At 37.7% G+C, this 21143-nt stretch overlaps 3 protein-coding genes across 3 annotated transcripts; 2 read left to right on the forward strand and 1 right to left on the reverse strand.

The window, feature by feature from the left end:
* Positions 1-745: 745 nt before the first annotated feature.
* Positions 746-4280, reverse strand: LOC129457749 (beta-defensin 106A). The gene is made up of 2 exons (XM_055233230.1): positions 4194-4280; positions 746-994 (listed from the first exon to the last, which is right to left on the reverse strand). The coding sequence occupies exons 1-2, from the start codon at positions 4240-4242 to the stop codon at positions 846-848; spliced, it is 198 nt and encodes a 65-aa protein (XP_055089205.1). The 5' UTR covers positions 4243-4280; the 3' UTR covers positions 746-845.
* A 2438-nt stretch (positions 4281-6718) lies between these two features.
* LOC129457651 (beta-defensin 105A) lies at positions 6719-9600 on the forward strand. Its single transcript, XM_055233041.1, has 3 exons — positions 6719-6830; positions 7176-7217; positions 8488-9600. The coding sequence occupies exons 1-3, from the start codon at positions 6758-6760 to the stop codon at positions 8610-8612; spliced, it is 240 nt and encodes a 79-aa protein (XP_055089016.1). The 5' UTR covers positions 6719-6757; the 3' UTR covers positions 8613-9600.
* A 5350-nt stretch (positions 9601-14950) lies between these two features.
* LOC129457788 (beta-defensin 107A-like) lies at positions 14951-18708 on the forward strand. The gene is made up of 2 exons (XM_055233281.1): positions 14951-15020; positions 18566-18708. Exons 1-2 carry the CDS (start codon positions 14951-14953, stop codon positions 18706-18708), a joined length of 213 nt encoding a protein of 70 aa, XP_055089256.1.
* The last annotated feature ends 2435 nt before the right edge of the window (positions 18709-21143 follow it).

The following is a 21143-nucleotide window of genomic DNA, read 5'->3' on the forward strand; positions in this document are numbered from 1 at the left end:
ATAAATGGACTGCCTATCCATCAATTTTTCGTTCATGTAGCTATTCATGTAAATGTATGCTCATTTATGTGGGCATATGGCACGATGGTAAAAATTTTTAAAAAGTGTACTCTTGCGATAGTTTGCTGAGAATGATGGTTTCCAGTTTCAAGGACAAAAAACCAAACACTGCATGTTCTCACTCATAGGTGGGAATTGAACAATCAGAACACTTGGACACAGGAAGGGGAACATCACATACTGGGGCCTGTTGTGGGGTGGGTGGAGGGGGTAGGGATAGCATTAGGAGATATACCTAATGTAAATGATGAGTTAATCGGTTCAACACACCAACATGGCACATGTATACATATGTAACAAACATGCACGTTGTGCACATGTACCCTAGAACTTAAAGTATAATAAAAAGAAAAAGAAAAAAAGGATAAAATTTTGTTTTGTATTAAAAAAAAGTGTGTTCATTTCTCTACCTATTCATCTTCTTTCTACTTCCCTCTCTCTCCTTTCTTTTCTTTTGTTTACTTCTTTCATCTCAATAGGTTAGTAAGCACCAGCTGACTGAGTAGAAGCTAGAGATTTGTTGATTTCTAGTCTCTTCTAGTCCTCTTTCAAGAAAAATATCAGATGGCTTTGGGACAATTTATTTACTCCAGGATGATAGAAAAATAAACCAGGATGGAGGGAGCATCAAGGTCAGGCAGTGCTGTTCTCCTTTCTAAATGAAACACTTGACAAACTGAGCAAAGACAGTCATTTATTTTTATTAAAGTGTCTGCCTACAGCAAAGGCAAGAGTAAAAAGAAGCTAGGTTATGTATGCTTCTCTGGAAACCCAAATCTTCTGCATTAATCTATAACGTTCCCACATGGCTGGATGGTCCGACAGCATTTCAGAGACTTCTGGCAGAGAGCAATAAGTTCTTCATTTTTCCCACAATTGTTCTTGCATGTCCCTTTAAGTTTGTCACACTTCTCATCAAAAAATGCATTCTTGGCTACACGAGAGAAGGAGCCATTTGGATTAATTCCCTTCTCAGGCATGTATGTTTACCAGATACAGTTGTATGACTAGTTGGTGAAGATTTTTTCACAAGCTGTCATAGTGCCATATCCTACCGGTAGAAGAGATGGTAGGGGACCTGATTTTTATCTGATATTTCAGTCTCGTAGTCACACAGGGTGAAATACCAGAAAGAATACATTTGTCTTCCAGCATTTGAGACCAAGCTGTTTAGGAGCTTTGGGAAACGTAAGCTATGGTTCTTTGATCAAAATCTGTTGAGGATAATTGTCAACTTGTTCCCATAAACACCCCCCGAGGCTGCTAATTTTCCTGGTGCACTCTCAGAGGCTGCTACTTCGTGAGAGTAGAGCAAGAGCTGAGACTGAGGAGATAGCTCCAGACCAGAGCAAAGGAAGGGATAAAGATATAAAAAGAAAATGAGTTTACTGTGGTAGATAGAAAGTTGCTTGGAAGGCTTAGCCTGATTTCTCCTCCATATTCCACCAAAACATTGACTGTGGAAAACTTGTGCTTTAGAGAAGGAGGGTGCAGCATGTTGGGAATGTTTTTCTAAGATTTTCTCAGTTCAATTTGCATAGAATTCCAGTTCCCACCTTAGGGCTTTATCAGTAGCAGTCCCAAGAGCAGCCTGCTTCAAGTTAAGGACAGACAGTATGTCTTATCAGGATCAACATTTTAGAGTTGCCCTATTTGTGTATACATAATGAAGGCATCAGATGTACAGAGATTGCATTTAATGTCTATACTATAATGTATATACATTTAATGTCAACATATAAAGGTGCCTAATTCACCTCTATGTAAAACTTACAGCCAGATGGATTAGTGCCAGCATATGCACTAATCCTTATCCAGGATCAGCACATCAGTTCATAAGTGAAAATACTCCACTATTTCAAAGTTCGATGAACGCTTGCTCTCACTGGCAGGGATCTATGTTCTCTCTGCTCTACTGTAAGGCAGATACTAATATAATACTATACTATAGACTATAGTGTGGTATTGAGATAAAATCTTTTTTGTTTAATATAGTATTATAGTATAGCTTAGTATATACTATAAAAATACTAGTACTATAGTATATACTAGTATAATAGTGTATACTGTAGTATTATACTAGTATGCATACTATACTATATACTAGTGTATTATAGTATTATATATACTATACTATATACTAGAGTATTATACTAGTATATATACTATACTATATACTAGAGTATTATACTAGTATATATACTATACTATATACTAGAGTATTATACTAGTATATATACTATACTATATACTAGTGTATTATAGTATAGATATACTATACTATATCCTAGAGTATTATACTAGTATATATACTATACTATATATCAGTGTATTATACTAGTATATATACTATACTATATACTAGTATATCATACTATATCTGGCCAGGTGCAGTGGCTCACACCTGTAATCCCAGCACTTTGGGAGGCTGAGGAGGGTGGATCATGAGATCAAGAGTTCTAGACCAGCCGGACCAACATGGTGAAACCCCATCTCTACTAAAAATACAAAAAATTAGCCAGGCATGACGGCACATGCCTGTAATCCCAGCTACTCAGGAGGCTGAGGCAGGAGAATCACGTGAACCCAGGAGGCACAGGAGGCAGAGGTTGCAATGAGCTGAGATTGTGCCACAGCACTCCAGCCCGAGGAACAGAACGAGACTCTATCTCAAAAAATATATATATATAATATATGCTAGTACAATACTATATACTACATAGTACTAGTATAGTATACTGTAATATTAGTGTATATTATACTGTAATACTAGTAAATAATTATAGTATATACTATGCTATACTATAATACTATACTAAACCAAAAAGATTTTCTCTAAATACTATTATAGTATAGTAGTATACTCTAGTATATCTAATAGGTAATTATTAGATTATCTAATAATTATGTAACAAGTGTTATGTAATTATAGATAAGTATCTATAATTATATAATTGTAGTAACTAATTATAATTTTATAATTATAGTATTATCTAACAGATAATTTTATAGTATATAACATCTTTTTTTGACTAATTATATAATAAGTATGAGTGATCTGAAAAAGATACCTCTGGCCAGTTTCAAATGTGCATATCAAAACCAGTGGCCTGAATATGGCATAGGTCACTGTAGGTCCTAGATCTTCGTGTCCTGACACAGAATCTACTCTCACAGGCTTGTCACAAAACAGACCAGAGCTATGAGCACCTGATGTGAAAAGTTGAGCATTATACCTGGGATCGTATATCACTGGCATCTGCCACAAATTGGGACTTACTGTGGGCTCTGAGAATTCCTTTCTTCAGCTCTCTGGAGGCTCACATTAGCCTGGTCTTATGCCTTAATTTTGGAGAGGATACAATTGAAGCCATTGGAGATTCCCAGGAGCAGGAGAAAGTGAAGAGAGTTTTGATATGGGAAGGGCGTCTTTAATGCCTCTTACTGTGGCAAGACAGTTGGGCTCCTACCCTGGCTTTCTTTTGGTTATCTATATGACTCTGAGAAGCACTTAGCCCATCTGAGGCACAATTTCTGCGTTTGTAATAAAATTTGTAAAATGGACCTTCAAACCCAAAAAGATTTTCTCTAACTGCCATTAAATTAGGGGTAGGACAGAGTTTTCCTTAAAGGCGCTGGCACTGGAAGACTAGATGCATTTTATGTGAAGCTCTCATCACAGTACGCAGCTTAATGATATGTGATCAAGAAATGGCAGTCCAAGTTATGCTGCTTTACCTGTTGCCATGACTGGCATGAATCCACATGTGTCTCTAAGCTCAGATCCTTACCTGTCTCTCCTCCTTACCTGTCTCAATCTCTACCATAACTACATTTTAAAAGGTTCATAGACTGCTATCCTTGTTTTTAATTTTTTTCTCAATTTTTGTTTTTGTTAGTGAGCATGAGACTGGATGCCAAAAGGCATCTTTCCTGGCCTTCTTTTATTCTTTCAAACCTGTGACAGCCCCTCCTAGATAACAATGTAAAATGCAAAGGAATTACAGAAGAGGTGTTGGGGGATATCACCTCTTGTAGTAGATGGGTTGATCACACCCAGGCATTCACTGAAGGGGACCCTCTCTCTGGGACACCACCTCCGATCACCTTCCCTGTAAAGATGCCCATTTTACCTGGGGTCAAAAAGAAGAGCACAGCAAAGAGAAAGAGGAAAGTCCTCATGACTGGGAGTGTCTTGAGAGATCAGCACCGCGTCCATGAGGACAAAGAAGCAAACACCCACATTTATACATTTCTCCAGACCAAGTAACATCTTGATCAGTGAGGCTTAGCAGAAATGAGAGGATTTCCATGCTCTGCTGCACAGAGCCCAGCCAATCTCAGTGGGTGTCATTCAGTCTACAGCTCATCATTTTTCTGATTCTGGAAAGTTTTCAAGAAGGAAAGTGGGGATGAAGGGAGGACAAAGTAGGGCAGACACAGAAAAAATTAAAAAATCTGGAGTCCAGCAGTTTGGTTTCTAATCCTGGCTGTGCTCCTGAACAGCTTTGGTTTACTCATATGTAAAATGAGAGTAATTATACAATATCTCAATTCTTCAGTTAAGAGCTGATGAACCGTAGTGAAGTGGAATCTGAATTCCAGATTCAGTCTTTTTGAGCTTTGTAAACTTGGCAAAGTGTTTGACCTAAGCATATATTTGTTAAAAAAATGTGAATCTTGCTGTATGCTGCACGCTTTTGGTGCTTGGTCCTGCCATGCTGCCCACTTGTACCACGGCACTGTTGGCACAGCAAGGGGCTGGCAACCATAATGCCTTGCCCTAGACACTCAGGGCTTAGACACTCAACTCCAGTCCTCTGCATATTCACACCCAGGTCACTGTGGGGTGGATGGTCGTAAGGGGGAGGCCAGGTGGGGCCCAGGGTGCCAAAAGTGAGGGACGAGTGGCTAAGAATACTCTCAGGAAGGTGAAAAGGGGAAGGTGGTCTGGAGTGCACATAAGCCATGCTTCCAAAGTCCCACAGCACGCTTCACTGTCCCAACAGACTTATTTACAATGCATATATTCAAAGGTAAAGTTATTAAGACTTTCAACACAGTGACTGCAGATCATTAAACCCCAAGTTGAGGCAGGGAGCTGTGACTTCACTGGGCATTTGCCCAGGTGGCTGGTCCTGATGCAGGCTATACAAAATGCCTGAAAGTTGAAAGCCTGGAGACTCGGCCCTATCCCCTATGTATACAGGCATTAGCTTGGATTCTGAATCTGAATTGTTTGCAAGTCACAGCAGCAACATAAAAATGAGTGCCTTCCTGCATAAGTCAGAAAAGGTTCATGGTGAATTAATGGACTTGAAAAAGGTTTACAGAAAACTTGAGCTCAAGGCGGAATAGAGAGAAATGTGCATGTAGTACTAGTGATAGTAGCCAGGAGCTCTGCTAAGCACTTTATATACCTTAACTCAGTCAAGCCTCTCAAATGTTCTGTGACTAAATACCGTAATTATATCTTCATTTTAAGGGTTAGGAAACTGAGGTTCATCAAATTAAGGAACCTATCCAAGGTCATATACTTTGTAAGTCATATACTTTGTAGTCTATATTTTAAAATTATTCTACTTTACATTACAGAAATGAAGAAGAGAACATCGCATAAATATAGGCAACAGGGTAGGAATAAGCAGGACTTATTTGAGGGGAAGATAGTGGTATAAATCTTGCTTTTCATTCCATGTTTGTGTGTGTGTGTGTGTGTGTGTGTGTTTTGTTTTGTTTTGTTTTTTTGTTTTTTTGAGACAGGATCTCACTCTGTTTCCCAGGCTGGAGTGCAGAGGCATGCTCATGGCTCACTGCAGCCTTAAACTGATGGCTCAGGCACTCCTCCTATATCAGTCTCCCAAGTAGCTGTGACTACAGGTACATACCACCATGCCCAGCGAATTTTTAAAAAATTTTTTGTGTGGAGACAAGATCTCACTGTGTTGTTCAGGCTGGTCTTGGAACACCTGGGCTCAAGCAATCCACCTGCCTTAGGCTCCCAAAAAGCTATGGTAATAGACACAAACCACCCATCTGGGCCAATACTCATGTCCTTAGTGAATTTAAAATCTGCAGTAATTATGGCTTTGGTGTGTGAAATGATATCTTACAGGGAAGGGGACTCAGAGCTAACTTGACAAAATGATTGCTACCCTTCCTTTTCTCCCTGTGATACTTGTAGACAATAAAAATGAAAGCTAGAAAAGTGAGAGTCCACATTTATTGAGTTCTTACATGGTACCAGGCCTCCTTCCAAGCATTCCACGTGTTCAAAACACTTTTGCATTATAATCATACTAGATTCTTAAAAAACCTTGAGAGGCAGGCAGAATTTGTGAGTGGGTTCTTATTTTCTTCCAGAAAACAGAAGCTGGAAGAGATGAAAGAGGTCACTAGCTTCTGGCCCCTGCATTAATATGGTGGAAACTCGCATGGCACCTGCTCTTTCAACTTCTAGCCTGGTGTTCTTTCCACTACACCAGTTAGAATCCCCAAAATAAAAGGCTTTCTGGATGCCAAGGGTTATTATCCATGATATCATCCCTTGATCCTGGGAAATGGAGCATATAATTGTGTTTTATTGATTCACTTCACTGATCAAGAGCATCTCCCCATTACTTTTAAATAAAAATGAGCCTCTCATTTGGGTATTCTCAAGGAAATCCCAATCTCTATTCTTAAGAGTCTTCCCTAAATGATGGCCCTGATCAGGAAGACATTTTATTTTCTATTTGCTGTGTTCTTCATTTTGGTTCAACTGCCATCAGGTAAATAAAAATGGATGGGATTTTGATTGGGCAGATTATAAAGCTTGATGATTCTTCTATATTTGACCTTAATGGTCAAGCTCTCATGGAGCCTGTCATGGGAATTTCTTAGACCTACAGTGACATTTTCTAAGAGCAAACAGCATATAGTGTATTTTTTTTTTTTTGTAATTTGTTTTTGCTGGTTACCTGGAATGCTGGCCTTGAGAAATAGAATAAACATTGCAACTGTCTGATCTACTGTCTCCTGTTATGCTATGTCACACGTGGAGTTGGGAATGTTTTATACAGTGTTAATTCCTGTGTTGATTTTAATTTTCAAAATGTATTTGGTTTTGAATTTAGGGTGCCAGGCAGGACTTGATTTTTCCCAACCATTTCCCTCAGGTAAGTTAAATCTCTTGTATATAATTATTTTCTCTCTTAGGAACTCTGGCTCCGTTAGCTCTCTCTGATGTCTGGAGGCAAAGAGGGGACAGAGATAGTGGCGGAAATAGAATTGTCTGAAAAACCAGTTCACTAACTTATCTTCTTCTCTTTCTCTTGTTCTAAGTATAATATTTGGATATTTTTGATTTCACAGAAAAATATCTTTCTGACTGGACTGTAATTTGGCCATAGAGATTTGGACTCAGTGGCTTTTCCCATTAGCTGTTGGTGCTCACTAAACCAAGTTCTTAGATTTATTATTGTACCAGTCAATTAGCACTGCTCTGTGAACATGCCTACCCATCTCTTGCAAGCTCTGCTGCTAAGTCTGGTAATAATATATGTCACAAATTCATGAAGTTAGTTGAAGGAAGTTCAAATTAAAGAGTGAGCTTGCCTCAATGAAAACTCAGCACCATTGCAGAAAAGCTATTCATAGCGAATAGCCCCCAAGTCTTTTCTTTTTCTTTGAAGTCATCTTATACAGAAAGAAAGCACATTGTAAACAAAACTAAAAGAAATATTGTAGACAAAGTTGAAAAGGTTTTAGACAGAATTTCAAAGTGAGAAATATTAAGGTTGCTACTAGTCCCGGAGTGTTTGCTCTGTACCAGGCATCCTGTTAAAAACTTTACATGGACTTTGTCATGTAATCCTCAAAACAGTCCTATGTGGTAGGTATTATTATAATGAAAATATTTGCATATAATATTCCATCTGATCCCTAAACTGATTTAAAAATGTAGTCAGGTCCTTCTAGAATGGCCACTGGACAAATGAGAATGTGGACCTTAACCTGCCCATTACTAGGCCCAAACTAGAGTTGAACCTAAGTTTCTTAACTTCATCTTCAAGGATCTTTCCAAAGCCACAATATACCTCTCCCATTTTTTGTCTAGCAAACTTCACAGTCATATCAGGTATGTATTTTTAAAGTTCTGTAATATGTATGTCTCTTTGGCTGTCCGTGGTTTACTTTTGATCCCTGCAAGATTATAAACTCTTGGAGAGTAGGAATTGTGATCATCTGTTGCTTAAAAATTAACTCTCCCCAACTCCCTACTGCAAAAAGCAGAAACTATTTTTGAAAAATCTGGGCTAGTTCTTGAAAATATTCTCTGTAATCATACATATGAACTCTCCCTTATTTTTTTTGGTGGTCTTTGACATGTTCCCCATTTCTAGACATTTCCTGGAAAGCTCCCTCAGCAGCTCTTTCTTGGCACAGGTGAGTTTGCTGTCTGTGAGTCGTGCAAGCTCAGTCGGGGAAAATGCAGGAAGGAGTGCTTGGAGAATGAGAAGCCCGACGGAAATTGCAGGCTGAACTTTCTCTGCTGCAGACAGAGGATCTGACAAACCAGACCAGCACACTTCTGGCCTTAGAAGCAGACCTGGATATTCAAAGAAGTTCAAGAGAAGTTATGTGGCTTATCCAAATCACACAGTGAGTGAGTCTCAGAATCATTCTCATTTCTTTCTCTCTTTGTTTTATTGCTTATTTTTTAAAGATGACTTTTTTTTTTTGAGATGGAGTATCACTCTGTTGCCCTGGCTAGAGTGCAGTGGCTCGATCTTGGCTCACTGCAACCTCCATCTCCCGGGTTCAAGTGATTCTCCTGCTTCAGCCTCCCAAGTAGCTGGGACTACAGGCGCACACTGCCATGCCTGGCTAATTTTTGTATTTTTACTAGAGACGAAGTTTCACCATGTTGGCAAGGCTGGTCTTGATCTCCTGACCTCAGGTGATCCACTCGCCTTGGCCTCCAAAAGTGCTGGGATTATAGGCATGAGCCACCATGCTAGGCGAGATGACCTTTAAAAAAAATCAAGACGTGACTGTGTACCTAGTATCTGTTCAATCAGATACCACTACTATGTATTTGTAGAGTACCTCATAATTTATGAAATATTTTCCATACTTCTCTCATATGACTCATGATTACCTTATGAGGTAGGTTTTATTACTCCTATTTACATTTGAAAATATTGAGGCTCAAGAGGCTGTTAGTTCTTCAAAGCCATAGCTAGGATCCAGTAACTGGTGTGCATATTGCTGTCATGTTTTGTGTATCCACCTGTATGTACTAACTATGTTAATGGAGTAATAATTCTATCAAATATAATATGTTATTTTTATATTCACATTATTTCTTGGTTTCCCTAAATATTGTCATTCATTGATTCTAGTACTTACGGTGTATTTACCTGTGAAGGAAAATGATTAGAGATTAACTTAAAATGTTCAACACAGAATGTGCATAAATGGTTGACTATAACATTTGCCTTGTGAAATAAAACCCAGCTTCACAAAATAAAGGTCAAAATTAAACCAGTCCTATGACCAGTGACTTGAACTTGGTTACTTAGTTTTAACGTATAAGATTAAACAATGTTTTGTTTAATATTTGGGCCTATTATTTGTCTCTTTGTGCTCACATCTGTTCCTTGTTTTTTTCTGCTTTGCTAAGTAAAATGGAAACTATTAAATGCAAACTACATTTTATAGGCTTCCTGACTTCTGGCTGGTTTTGGTCAATGTTTCTCCTAGGAGAATGGGAGATTGAAGAAGGAAGGACAATGTGTATTTCTCCCTGACTCTCTCTCCTCTCCAGCAGTGGCTCTTCCTGCTCAGCAAAGCCCCTGCTTTTCTCTCTTCTGCTCTCACTTGGCAGTCCCACTGCAAGTTTAGCTTCTGCCAGCCAGTGCTGCTCCCAGGCTCACACAAATCCTTCTGTTTTTCCTCAAACCTTAGGGCAGTGAGAGATTTCAGCTGTGACTATCAGTAGGGTTGCCTCATCGTTTCCGCTTTGCATTGTCATCTTTTCCAACACTTTATTTGTACATATTAAATTCTTTCTATGGAACTATCCATTGGGGGAACCCTTTTAATGCTTGATTGGTTCAATTTTTAGATTCACTCTATTTACATGTGATCCACTGGTTTCCAAAAGAGATTTGAAACACAGCCCTCAAGAAGCCTACAGTGTTTCCTTCATTTATACAGGAATTACCCCCAGGGAAGTGGGAAGTAGGGTATTTGGTCTTAAGAGTCCAGTTTACAGTAATTATCTGCTGGCAGATGCTCCTCCTCCCCAGGTCTCCACAGCGCAAATGCAGCTGCTAGCTTACAGAACACCATGAAACTGGAATACTACTTATTCATTCCAAATACTGCATTGCTTTATCCTTTAAAAATGCTCTGGAACCTAGTCGAAGTTTCTTTTAATAAAAGATTCACGTGAGTGTCTCAGAGTCATACAAAGTGGTAGACCAGTAGCTGTGCCCTGGAATTACCTCACTAATGACCTCATGTAGCATCCAGATGGCAGCTGCAGAGGACACCTCCCACAGGTGCTCGCCTAGTCACAAATTATTCCCTTTCATGCAGGCCAAGTCTCACTAGTGCAAGCCTCCATAACAACTGTTTTAGTACTCATTGGGTGGTTAAGTTAAAAATCAAAAGCTTAAAAAGCCAGTGCCCTGATATAAAGGCTGAATGTAACAAGCCCACCAAGAGTTTTGCTTAGGCCTTTCCTGGACCTTAAAGCATGACAAAATAATGAAGGAGTTCTTAACAGGACCCATTTAGGATTAAATAAGTTTATAGGAGGTCTGAAGGAACTCCCCAAACATCAGTGATTTAGCAGGAGACAAGATAAGGGTAATAACCCCTGTACCTGGACCCATTTAGATTAAGTACATTTACTGAGGCTCCAGAGGAAGGTCTTCAGGACTCAGACCTTAGTTATAGATTAAAGGAAGTTAATAACTTATGTCTTTAGATGAATGCACACTTACACATAGACATAGAGCTTAGAAGGTATATAAGCTCTGGAAAACTTTGTAATTTTAAGTGGGTCTGGCGATAATTTCCAGGCCTTCTCCCTATAACTGGCTGCAGAAATAAAAACTCTCTTCCTCCCCAGTTTATTTACATCTCATTATTGGGCTGTGAGAAATAGCAGCCCGACCCTCAGTTTGGTCCAGGAACACTTTTTCTTTACACTTTAGATTCATGGAAACAAAGAGACTGAAAGTAAGAGGATGGAAAGAGGTTTGCCATACAAACAATAACCAAAAGAGAGCTGTAGTGGCTATACCAATAGTGCACAAAACAAACTTTAAGACAAAATTGGTACTAAAGATTAAGAAGGGCATTTTATAATGTTAGTGAGTTAATCTATCAGGATAATAGAACAAGTATAAACACATGCACCTAACAACAGAGTGCCAAAATACATGAAGGGAAAATTGACAGAATTGAAGGGAGAAATAGAGAATTCAACAGTAATAGCAGGAGACTTTAATATACCACTTTTAATAATAGACAAAACAACTAGAAAAAAAAGATTAGCAAGGAAATACAAGATTTGAATAACACTGTAAAACAATTAGACCTCAAAGTCGTCTGTGGAACACTGCACCAATTACAGCAAAATACACATTCTTCTTCTGTTAACATGAAATATTCTTTAGAATAGACTGTATGTTAGATTTAAAAACAAGCTCCCTCAATACATTCAAAAGGATAGGAATCGTATAAAGTGTGTTCTCTGAACAAAATGGGATAATAGAAAGAAATTTGGGAAAGTCACAACTATGTGGAAATTAAACAACACAAGTGTGAATAAATGATAGATCAAAGCAGAAAACATAAAGGAACGTAGAAAATACTTTAAAGAGAACCCCCAAAACACTTTAAAATACACAACACAACAGCAACTTACCAAAACTGTGAGATGCAGCTAAAACAATGCTTAAAGGAAAATTTATGGTTGTAAATGCCTATATTTACAAAGAAGATAGATTTAAAATCAATAAATTATCTTCCATCTCAAGAAAATTAAGGAAGAGCCAACTAACCCAAAGCAAGCAGAAGGAAGAAAACAATCAATATTAGAGTGGAAATAAATGAAATAGAGACTAAGAAAACAATAGAATAAATCAACACAACAAAACTTTATTTTTTGAAATGATCAGCAAAATTGACAAGCCTCTAACTAGACTAAGAAAAAAAGAGAATACTCATATCAATAAAATCATGAGTGAAAGAGAAGTTTTACAAATGATCTTACAATTTTTTTAATATTATAAAGGAATACTATAAACAATTGTATGGCAACAATTTTGATAACCTAAATGAATAAATGCCTAGAAATGCATACATATCAAACCTAATCCAAGAAGAAATAGAAAGTCTAAAATGGACCTATAACAAATAAAGTCCATGAATTGATAATAATAACACTAACAAAAATCCCACATAGTAAAACCCAGGGCCAAATGGCTTCACTGGAACGTTGTAAACATGTTATTCCATTTCATTCTGCCTTGATTTTTTTTCAGACAGGGTCTCACTCTGAAGCTCAGGCTGTAGTGCAGTGGTATGATCTCGGCTCACCCCATCCTCTGCCTCTGGGTCTCAAGTGATCCTCCCACCTCAGCCTCCTGAGTGGCTGGGACCACAGGTGCCTGCCACCATGTTCAGTTAATTTTTTATGTTTTGTAGAGATGGGGGTCCCATTATGTTGCCCAGGCTAGTCTCAAACTAAACCCCTGGCTCAAGTGATCTGCCCACCTTGGCCTCCCAAAGTGCTGGAATTACAGGTGTGAACCACCTCACCTGGCCTGGCTTGCATATTTTTTGATGAGAAGTTTGCTGCAGTTATTCTGTCATCTTTCTACAGACAGGAGGCATGTATGTCTTCTTTGTTGACAAAGGTAGAGGATGTTTTTTGTTTTTGTTTTTTAATGTGCTCTCTTCTCCTAGTTCTCCTAGCTTTAATATTTTGTTTTGTATTTTTTTAGATTGTTTATTCAGCAGTGCTGTACAAACAATTGTTGTTCTTCCCCCAGTTTCTTAATTAAAAAATTAAGACTTTCTTTTCCATATAAGAGAAAGATTCTTGCAAGCTTTTGTTCTCTCTCACAGTGGCTCCTGTTCCCCTCACCCAACTTACATCATGAAATACTCTAATCTTTTTTGTGAGCACCTGCTGAGTCTACGGAGAAGACATTAGAAGTTGGTGTGAATTTCTCTTTTGTCTGTGACCCCAGACGTTTATATTGTTTCTCTAATTTATGCTTGCTCTTAGCAATTCTTTACAGACTTTACCTGAAATCTTTTAAATCATATTCTGGGGGTAATCTGCTTCAGGTAAGCAAGCACTCATGGTCTTTATTTTTTGGAAGTTCCTGTCTTTTCTTATATTTGTAGTTAGGTGGCTGACTTGTGACCTTAGCTTTCCGATGAGTTCAAGAAACTAAATATTTGCAGTTTGCCTTGTGTTTTGCTGTGTATTTGTTTCATGTGGGATGATTTTCTTTACGTATTTCTACATCTTAAGCAGAAGCCATTCTTCATTTAATAACACATTTACTTTCTTTAAGAGATGCAGAAATACTTATATTTTCTGCTAATTCTTGTGTCAATTTTGGTAAGTTAAATTTTTGAGAGAATTTTTCTATTTTATGTAAGTTGTGAAATGTTTTGGCATATACATGTTGACAAAATTTTTATATTAGTTTATTGTTTCTTGGATCTGTAGTGATAACTTCTTTTTCATTTATTCTGCATACTTGGACTTACGTTGTTCCCTTTTCTAAGGTTCTTAGGGCATAATTTTAAGTCATAGATTTAAACATTTCTTCTTTTCTACAATAAGTATTTGGATACAAATTTCTTTCGAAGTTATTGTTTCGTTGTGTGCCACAAATTTTGATATATAGAAATGCTTTCCAATTATTCTCATTATTTATTCTTTGATACAAACACAATCTAGAATTATGTTGCTTTATTTCCACATATTTGGAAATATGCTAAATAGCTTATTTTATAGATTTCCAATTTAATCCCCTTGTGGTGAGAAATATACTCTGAAGAATTTAAATGTGTTTAAACACATCAATATTTGTTTTATGGCCTAGCATATGGTTCATTTTTATGAATGTATCAAATGTACTTGAAAAAATGTGTATTTTGCAGTTGTCTTATGATGTGTTCTATAAATATCAATGTAGTCAATGGAATGGAGGTATTGTTCAGATCATGCACGACTTTGCTAATTTTTCCCTGTGTTCTATCAGTTGCTGAGATAGTGGTGTAAAAATTTTCTACTATGAATATAGGAGTGTCTATTTCTCCCTTTAATTAAATCAAATAATATAAAAAATGTTAATTTTTTTATGTATTTTTGATGGACTAACCCTTTTCTCCTTAAGCAACAGCACTCCATGCAATACAGCGAGACCCTGTCCTGCACATGTACTCCTGAATGTAAAATTAAAGGTTTTTGCTTGTCTGTTTTAACTATTATTTTAAGAATAGGTTTTATGTAAAATCATGTACTAGGAAAAGGATGGTGGCTATATATCTTATAGACATGGTAATACTTGAGATAAGACTTGAAGGAAAAATGAGAGAAGTCTAAGCAGAGACACGGAATAGAATATTCCAGGCAGAAAGGGAGGGTTCTCTGCATTTCTCTCCCATAAATGTGATTTAGTTAAAATCTGATCCATCAGCCCACACATTAATCATTGGAGCATGGAAAATAGTACGTTCCCAATGAACATTACAAACCAAGGATGACTTCCAGCCCCTTCAGGGCAGTAGAACGTATTTTAATTAATGCCCCTTGATAAAAGAGCTTGATTCAAGCTACTGCACTTCCTTCATCAGCTCTGCACTGATGCCTGGAGCCATGAAAATATTTTTCTTTATTTTTGCTGCTCTCATTCTTCTTGCTCATATTTTCCAAGGTAAGAGGGAAATTCTTTTAGAAGTAGAGATGACAGTCTGCTCAGGATCTGTCTTTTGAGAAGAAAGCTCAATTTTTACAAAGTTGAAGATTCCAAGGCAAACCAGTCACTGAAAATCTTTTCCTGAGCTCAGACACAAAACAATGGGACCACATTGACTGGGACCATCTCCAACCATAATAATATCTCATCAACTTCTCTGACAGCTCTGCCAAGGAATTCAGACTTCTTTGTACTTTTAGATCTCTTTCCTCCTTTTGTAATCTGCAATGCAGTTTCAGCATATTCTTTTTTTTTTTTTTTTGAGACGGAGTCTCGCTCCATCGCCCAGGCTGGAGTGCAGTGGCACGATCTCGGCTCACTGCAAGCTCCGCCTCCAGGGTTCACGCCATTCTCCTGACTCAGCCTCCCGAGTAGCTGGGACTACACGCACCCGCCACCATGGTCGGCTAAATGTTTTTGTATTTTTAGTAGAGACAGGGTTTCACCGTGTTAGCCAGGATGGTAATCCCAGCCCTGGGATTACAGGCATCTGGCCAAGTTTAGCATATTCTAAAATGATTTCTTTAAAATGAAAAAAAAAATTCTCCAAGGCAAATGCTAATATTTGTTAAGTTAGGGAAATACAGCCTTTGTAATCTAAATTCAACTAAAGTTATGTTACTAGATTCTTAGACAGCTAGTTTTTTTTCATGTCTGAGTCATTGGTCCAAATCTCTTATCCATATATTATTGTAGACTTCTTGGCTTTCACACACTGGTTGAAAATTACACCATTAAAACCACTAAACGAACATCTTGCTTACTATTCTCTTAAGTCTTTGCGTCTTTGAGATTCTCTTTGCTTGATACGACGACTCTGTTCCCAATAAATGTTTATGTCTGTACCTCCTCAACTATCCCTCGTTCCTTCTGTTGTGAAGCTTTTCCTATTAGAGGTTCTCCATGCATCATGAAGCCCCCTGTCGGCTCCTTCATGGCTCCTGAATTTCCACATTTCTTTATTGCACATTCTGTCCTCAGTAGTCCTAGAAAACCAATAGATATTGAATATGTGCTAACCACTTGTAAGAAATTGTTCTGTCCACTATGATAAAGGTAGGTAAAATGAAGAGGTAAAAATATAATTAAAGCATGGACATTGACCTTAATTTGCTTGAAGTTATTAGTCTATTCCTTCTGTGTTGTTCGAAAATAGGCTGTCTGCAGTGGTAAATAAGCTTTCAATACATTTAACATGTATAAGTAAGTATATTCAATGAGACAGGAAAATTCACAAATAACTTTAATATGAAACAGTTTTCACAATGCCATAAAGATGCAAAGTATAAAGAGAAGTCATAGATGTGGAAACTTGGTTCTACCTAGGAAATACAGAAAGGCTTCCTGGGAAGTAGTATTTGTTTTGCACATTTGGAAATAGGCAAGACTAGAACTAAAGAACAGAGCCAAGGAACAATGTCCCCATGGAAGTTTCAGTGACTCCATGAAAGTCTCAGTTGTAAAATCAGTTCCCGATTTTCTGCCCTCGGCATCTTTTCGTAGTTGTCAGACAATGCTCCGGAATAGATAGACTCATTTTAAATTGTCTTCTCCATCCACTTTAATCAGTACTCCAACTTATTCAGATCAGTCTACAGATGTGGATGCCTAATAGCTCCCTGTCCACAAAACTCATCTCAGATGTATTTGAATTACAATAATAAGCGTAGTTTGGGCACAAATTAGAACCACCACCATCAGCATAATCACATAGAATCTCAGAGTTAGAAGTGAATTTAATGATCAATATAAAAGGTAATAAACACAGGTTATTAGGCCAAACTATATGAGTTTGGATCTCAGTGCTAATCTTTATAAGCTGTATGCACCCTGTGTTTCACTTTCCATTCTATAAATGATAATAATAATAGCATTGTTTTGAAGATGAATAAACTTGTTATATCAATTAGAAACCAACTTGTTTTAATAAAGAATCTTAACAATAGAGTGACTGAAGAAAGACAAAACCTTATTCCTCTTTCATGTAAAAGTCCAAAAATAGCTAAGTTGACTAGGTGAAGGTAGAGGGTTCTTTTTCACCAAGTTATGTTGTGACTTGGGCTGAAGTTCAACCCTATCATCCTGAACAGTTGACCATTTTATTTGGTTCCACGGATATTCTAACAGGCAGGGTTAGAAAGTATAGAACCTGATTAAGATTACAAAGAAGCAGCTCACATCATTCCACTCCTTTTTCATTTTTCCAAATTTGTTCATGTGGACATATAGAAATAGGAAGCTAGGAGCTGATGTGATTAGCTAAGTATTCATGTGTCCAGCTAAACCCAGAGGTTCTATGACTAAAAGTCTGAAGGTAAAAATGACTGCTTTGGGACAGTTTACTATGTATAACTGCTTGGGCAGTGGCAGGCACATACTCTATGCTATGTTAGAGTTTACCATTGTTTGTCATTTGTTCTACTTATTTTTTTATTCTCTGCCCTGATTCAGTATTGAACACCCTATACATGTATATATGTAAATACATGTATATATATATATATATGTGTGTGTGTATGTGTATGTGTATGTGTGTGTGTGTGTCAACTGATTGTCCAGATACCTGATAAATTTCAGTGATCTGTAGTTCACAGTATCCCAAGTTCAACTTTGGATTATTCAAAAATTTCTCCTTAATTTGAGCAGAAATCTAAGTCCCTGCGATTTCTTTGCATTAGTCTTTGCCTTAATTTGGCACTAACAACATATATTCCACATGATAATATTTCAGATATATGGCAGCTAATATGTACTGTTTCTCCCCCAAAGTTGTTATTTCCAGGAATAAACATTACTCCTTTTGAGAATAACTGCTACTTCTTCCACTATTTTTTCCTAAGAATGTATCTTACCAATTAAAAAAGATTCCTGTTTTGATATATTTTTTCCTCTTCAACCTAATGTCTGTTATGAATGAATACACATTGCCTATGTCTCTCAAAATTTGCTTGCCAGAGCTAAATACACGATTGCATTGGTGTTCTTTGCACAGTAAATTGAGAAGGACTAGCATCATGTTGTTTATCTTTCTACCTAAAACTGTGAGACTCCAAAACCATATGCCAGGGCATATGATCTACTATTGTTCTGCCTATAATGTAACAGAACAATCTTTAACTTTTGCTATAAATCAGAGACTATTTGGAGACATAAAAAAAAATCCATTGGTAAGGATTGTTCATTGGAATTAGAAAGTATTTTGTCACCTTCCTTGGAAGAAACATTCTGTTTCTGTACAAACTAGATATGATTTTGACATATGAAAATCTTTTCTGTTTTTTCCAATTGGCTATTTAATAAGGACATTGATTATATTGTACCAGGGGTCTGAGCTCATACATGACTGTTCAGATAACATCTGATTTTTCTAATTTCTAGGTTTATAGTCTGTGTCTCTAGGAGTTATGGTAATGAGGAAGTCTGAATTTGGCCTGGGCAATGTAATTTTATCTTACAGTTACTAATTACTAGATAACTAAAGACAAATTGCTTTCTTTACTTAGCCAGGACAGCAATTCACAGAGCACTAATTTGTAAGAGAATGGAAGGTCACTGTGAAGCTGAATGTCTTACCTTTGAAGTAAAGATTGGGGGCTGTAGAGCTGAATTAGCACCATTTTGCTGCAAAAACAGAAAGAAACATTAAAAACTAAGCACCAGCTGCAAGAAAGAAAGAGGTGAAGATTCTCTGGCTGCGATATCAGTGGGATAAATCTCTGGACCGTCTCTCTCTGTTCTGCGAAGTTTGGATTATCTGAAGCCATGTCAGTCCAGTTCCCAATGCTACAAGGAGATACCCTTCCTAGGTTGTGAACTTCTTCCAGGCAGACACTATATCTTGTTGACCTTTGCACTCTCAGTTCCTGACACGGGGCCTGTTAATGATTTTTTTTTTACTTTATATAAAAGTGAGCCATTGAATACACAGATAAAACAGATGGAATGGAATGGTTGGACTGGCACTGAGGTGAATTGACTTCTAAAGTTATAGCTCTGGCTTTAAACAGATGTAGGACATTGGGCCCTCTGTGCCAAGATTCTGATATCTATAATGTGAGCAGATTGAACCTCTCAGTGAAGGGAATACCTGCTAGATGCTAATTGTGGCTGCTTCAGCAGTATCAGTCATGTACTCCTTTCTCTCTTTTATAGGTAGGAATTGTTTAGATTCTTGTTCATTTACCTGTTCGATCTAGAACATCAAGTTTTAGAATGAAATGCACCCATCTCAAAATTCAAGTTGGCTGTAGATTGAGCAACATCTTCATTCTGGCCATTTGCAGTGAGAATTGATCAAATCATGGGTTTCTGAAGCAGTAGGTTCCCCAAAGGTCATCGAATTCAATGCCCTTATTACAAATGAGGAGAGTGAGACTCAAGAAGATTATACAGTTACTGACTTAGTCACATTTATATTCCAACTTCAGGCTTTCTGGACTTGTCTGCTTAGCATGTCCACAGAATAGCATGCTGGAAGATAATAGAACAACAAAAGGCAGTCCTAAAGATGGAACGTTTCTCAGCGGGTTCAGGTGAACAGTTAAATGGAGGAAGAAATTGAAACAAACTGAAAAAAAAAATAGAAAGAAAAAAAGACACTTTCTAAAATCTCTGTTGTAATCCTGCAATCCCTGCCCTTTCAGAGCATAACAATGGCAAACTGAGGCTTGACTTTTCCCTAATTTGCCAAAATTTGGAGTCCCAGCTTTCTAGCAGAAGAAAGCATGTATCACAGACCATGTCATCATAGAAGACTTATAGTACACCATCCCAGAACAGAAGAAATAAAATCCCTCTGTGCTGCTCTAGAAAATGTCCTTCTCTATTCAATTAAGCTGGCTTCCTGTAGAGATGTAAATAAAAGAAAGAAACAAAAATCTGGAACAAGACAATGGGTAAAATGTTTTAAAATGAGAAATAAAATGTGTTTTTGAAAGATCTTCTGGTATTGCCACTTGTCTTCATGGTGCTAATTTTCTTATTCTGAAAACTGTGCTGGAGGAAAATGTGTAAAGTAGTCTGTTTCAGTCAGAGGGTTTTTCCGTTCTGCATTTTCCCTGGAAATTCCTTAAACATTGTCTCAGATAAAACTAACTGCCTTTGAGAATCTAAGTGTGTTTAGACTTTCTCATTTCTTCATTTTTTCTTTTTCCTCTTCTTTCTCTGTCAGCGTCAAATGACTTGAAATACAGCATACATTTCCTGTCTCCAGTGTTTTCATACCCTATTTCCTTCTCAACCTATAGAAATGTCTTAAAGCCAGGCATGGAGGCTCATGCCTGCTATTTCAGCACTTTGGGAGGCCAAGACAGGAGGATCCTTTGAGCCCAGGAGTTCGAGACCAGCCTGGGCAACATAGGGAGACCCCATCTCTACAAAAAATTAAAAATTTAGGCTGGGCACAGTGGCTCACACCTGTAATCCCAGTACTTTGGGGGGCTGAGGTGGGCAAATCAGGAGGTCAGGAGTTTGAGACCAGCTTGACCAACCTGGTGAAACCCCGTCTCTACTAAAAATACAAAAATTAGCCAGGTGTGGTGGCATGCATCTGTAATCCCAGTTACCTGGGCGTCTGAGACAGGGGAATTGCTTGAACCCAGGAGACCGAGGTTGCAGTGAGCCAAGATCATGCCATTGCACTCCAGCCTGGGTGACAAGAGCAAGTCTACTCTCAAAAAAAAAAAAAAAAAGCCAGGTATAGTGGCTCACACCCATAGTCCCAATTGCTTGGGGGTTGAGCCCTGGAAGTTGAGGCTTCAGTAAGCCTGACCATGCCATTGCACTCCAGCCTGAGTGACAGAGGGAGACTCTGCCTCAAAAAAAAAAGAAGAGACCCTGTTTCAAAAGAAGAAGAAGGAGAAGAAGAAAGAACAAGAAGAAGAAGAAAAGAGAGAAGAAGAAGAAGGAGTAGGAGGAGGAAGAAGAAGAAGAAGAAGAAGAAGAAGAAGAAGAAGAAGAAGAAGAAGAAGAAGAAGAAGAAGAAGAAGAAGAAGAAGAAGAAAAAGAAGAAGAAGAAGAGGAAGAAGAAAGAAGAAAGAAGAAGAAGATTTTAGGTCTCATTGTACTACTGGAATTTCTCTT

This window comes from Symphalangus syndactylus, chromosome 11, assembly GCF_028878055.3.
Source record: "Symphalangus syndactylus isolate Jambi chromosome 11, NHGRI_mSymSyn1-v2.1_pri, whole genome shotgun sequence".
Taxonomy (NCBI): domain Eukaryota; kingdom Metazoa; phylum Chordata; class Mammalia; order Primates; family Hylobatidae; genus Symphalangus; species Symphalangus syndactylus.

What these genes read in the sequence shown, in the direction of transcription:
- LOC129457651 (XM_055233041.1), top strand. Translation starts at nt 6,758, where the DNA reads ATGATGGCCCTGATCAGGAAGACATTTTATTTTCTATTTGCTGTGTTC. An exon ending in TTTGGTTCAACTGCCATCAG is followed by an intron (nt 6,831 to 7,175) that starts GTAAATAAAAAT and finishes TTTTGAATTTAG; the next exon opens with GGTGCCAGGCAGGACTTGAT. An exon ending in TTCCCAACCATTTCCCTCAG is followed by an intron (nt 7,218 to 8,487) that starts GTAAGTTAAATC and finishes TTCTTGGCACAG; the next exon opens with GTGAGTTTGCTGTCTGTGAG.
- LOC129457749 (XM_055233230.1), bottom strand. Translation starts at nt 4,242, where the DNA reads ATGAGGACTTTCCTCTTTCTCTTTGCTGTGCTCTTCTTTTTGACCCCA. An exon ending in GCTCTTCTTTTTGACCCCAG is followed by an intron (nt 995 to 4,193) that starts GTAAAATGGGCA and finishes TCTCTCGTGTAG; the next exon opens with CCAAGAATGCATTTTTTGAT.
- LOC129457788 (XM_055233281.1), top strand. Translation starts at nt 14,951, where the DNA reads ATGCCTGGAGCCATGAAAATATTTTTCTTTATTTTTGCTGCTCTCATT. An exon ending in TCTTGCTCATATTTTCCAAG is followed by an intron (nt 15,021 to 18,565) that starts GTAAGAGGGAAA and finishes TTCTTTACTTAG; the next exon opens with CCAGGACAGCAATTCACAGA.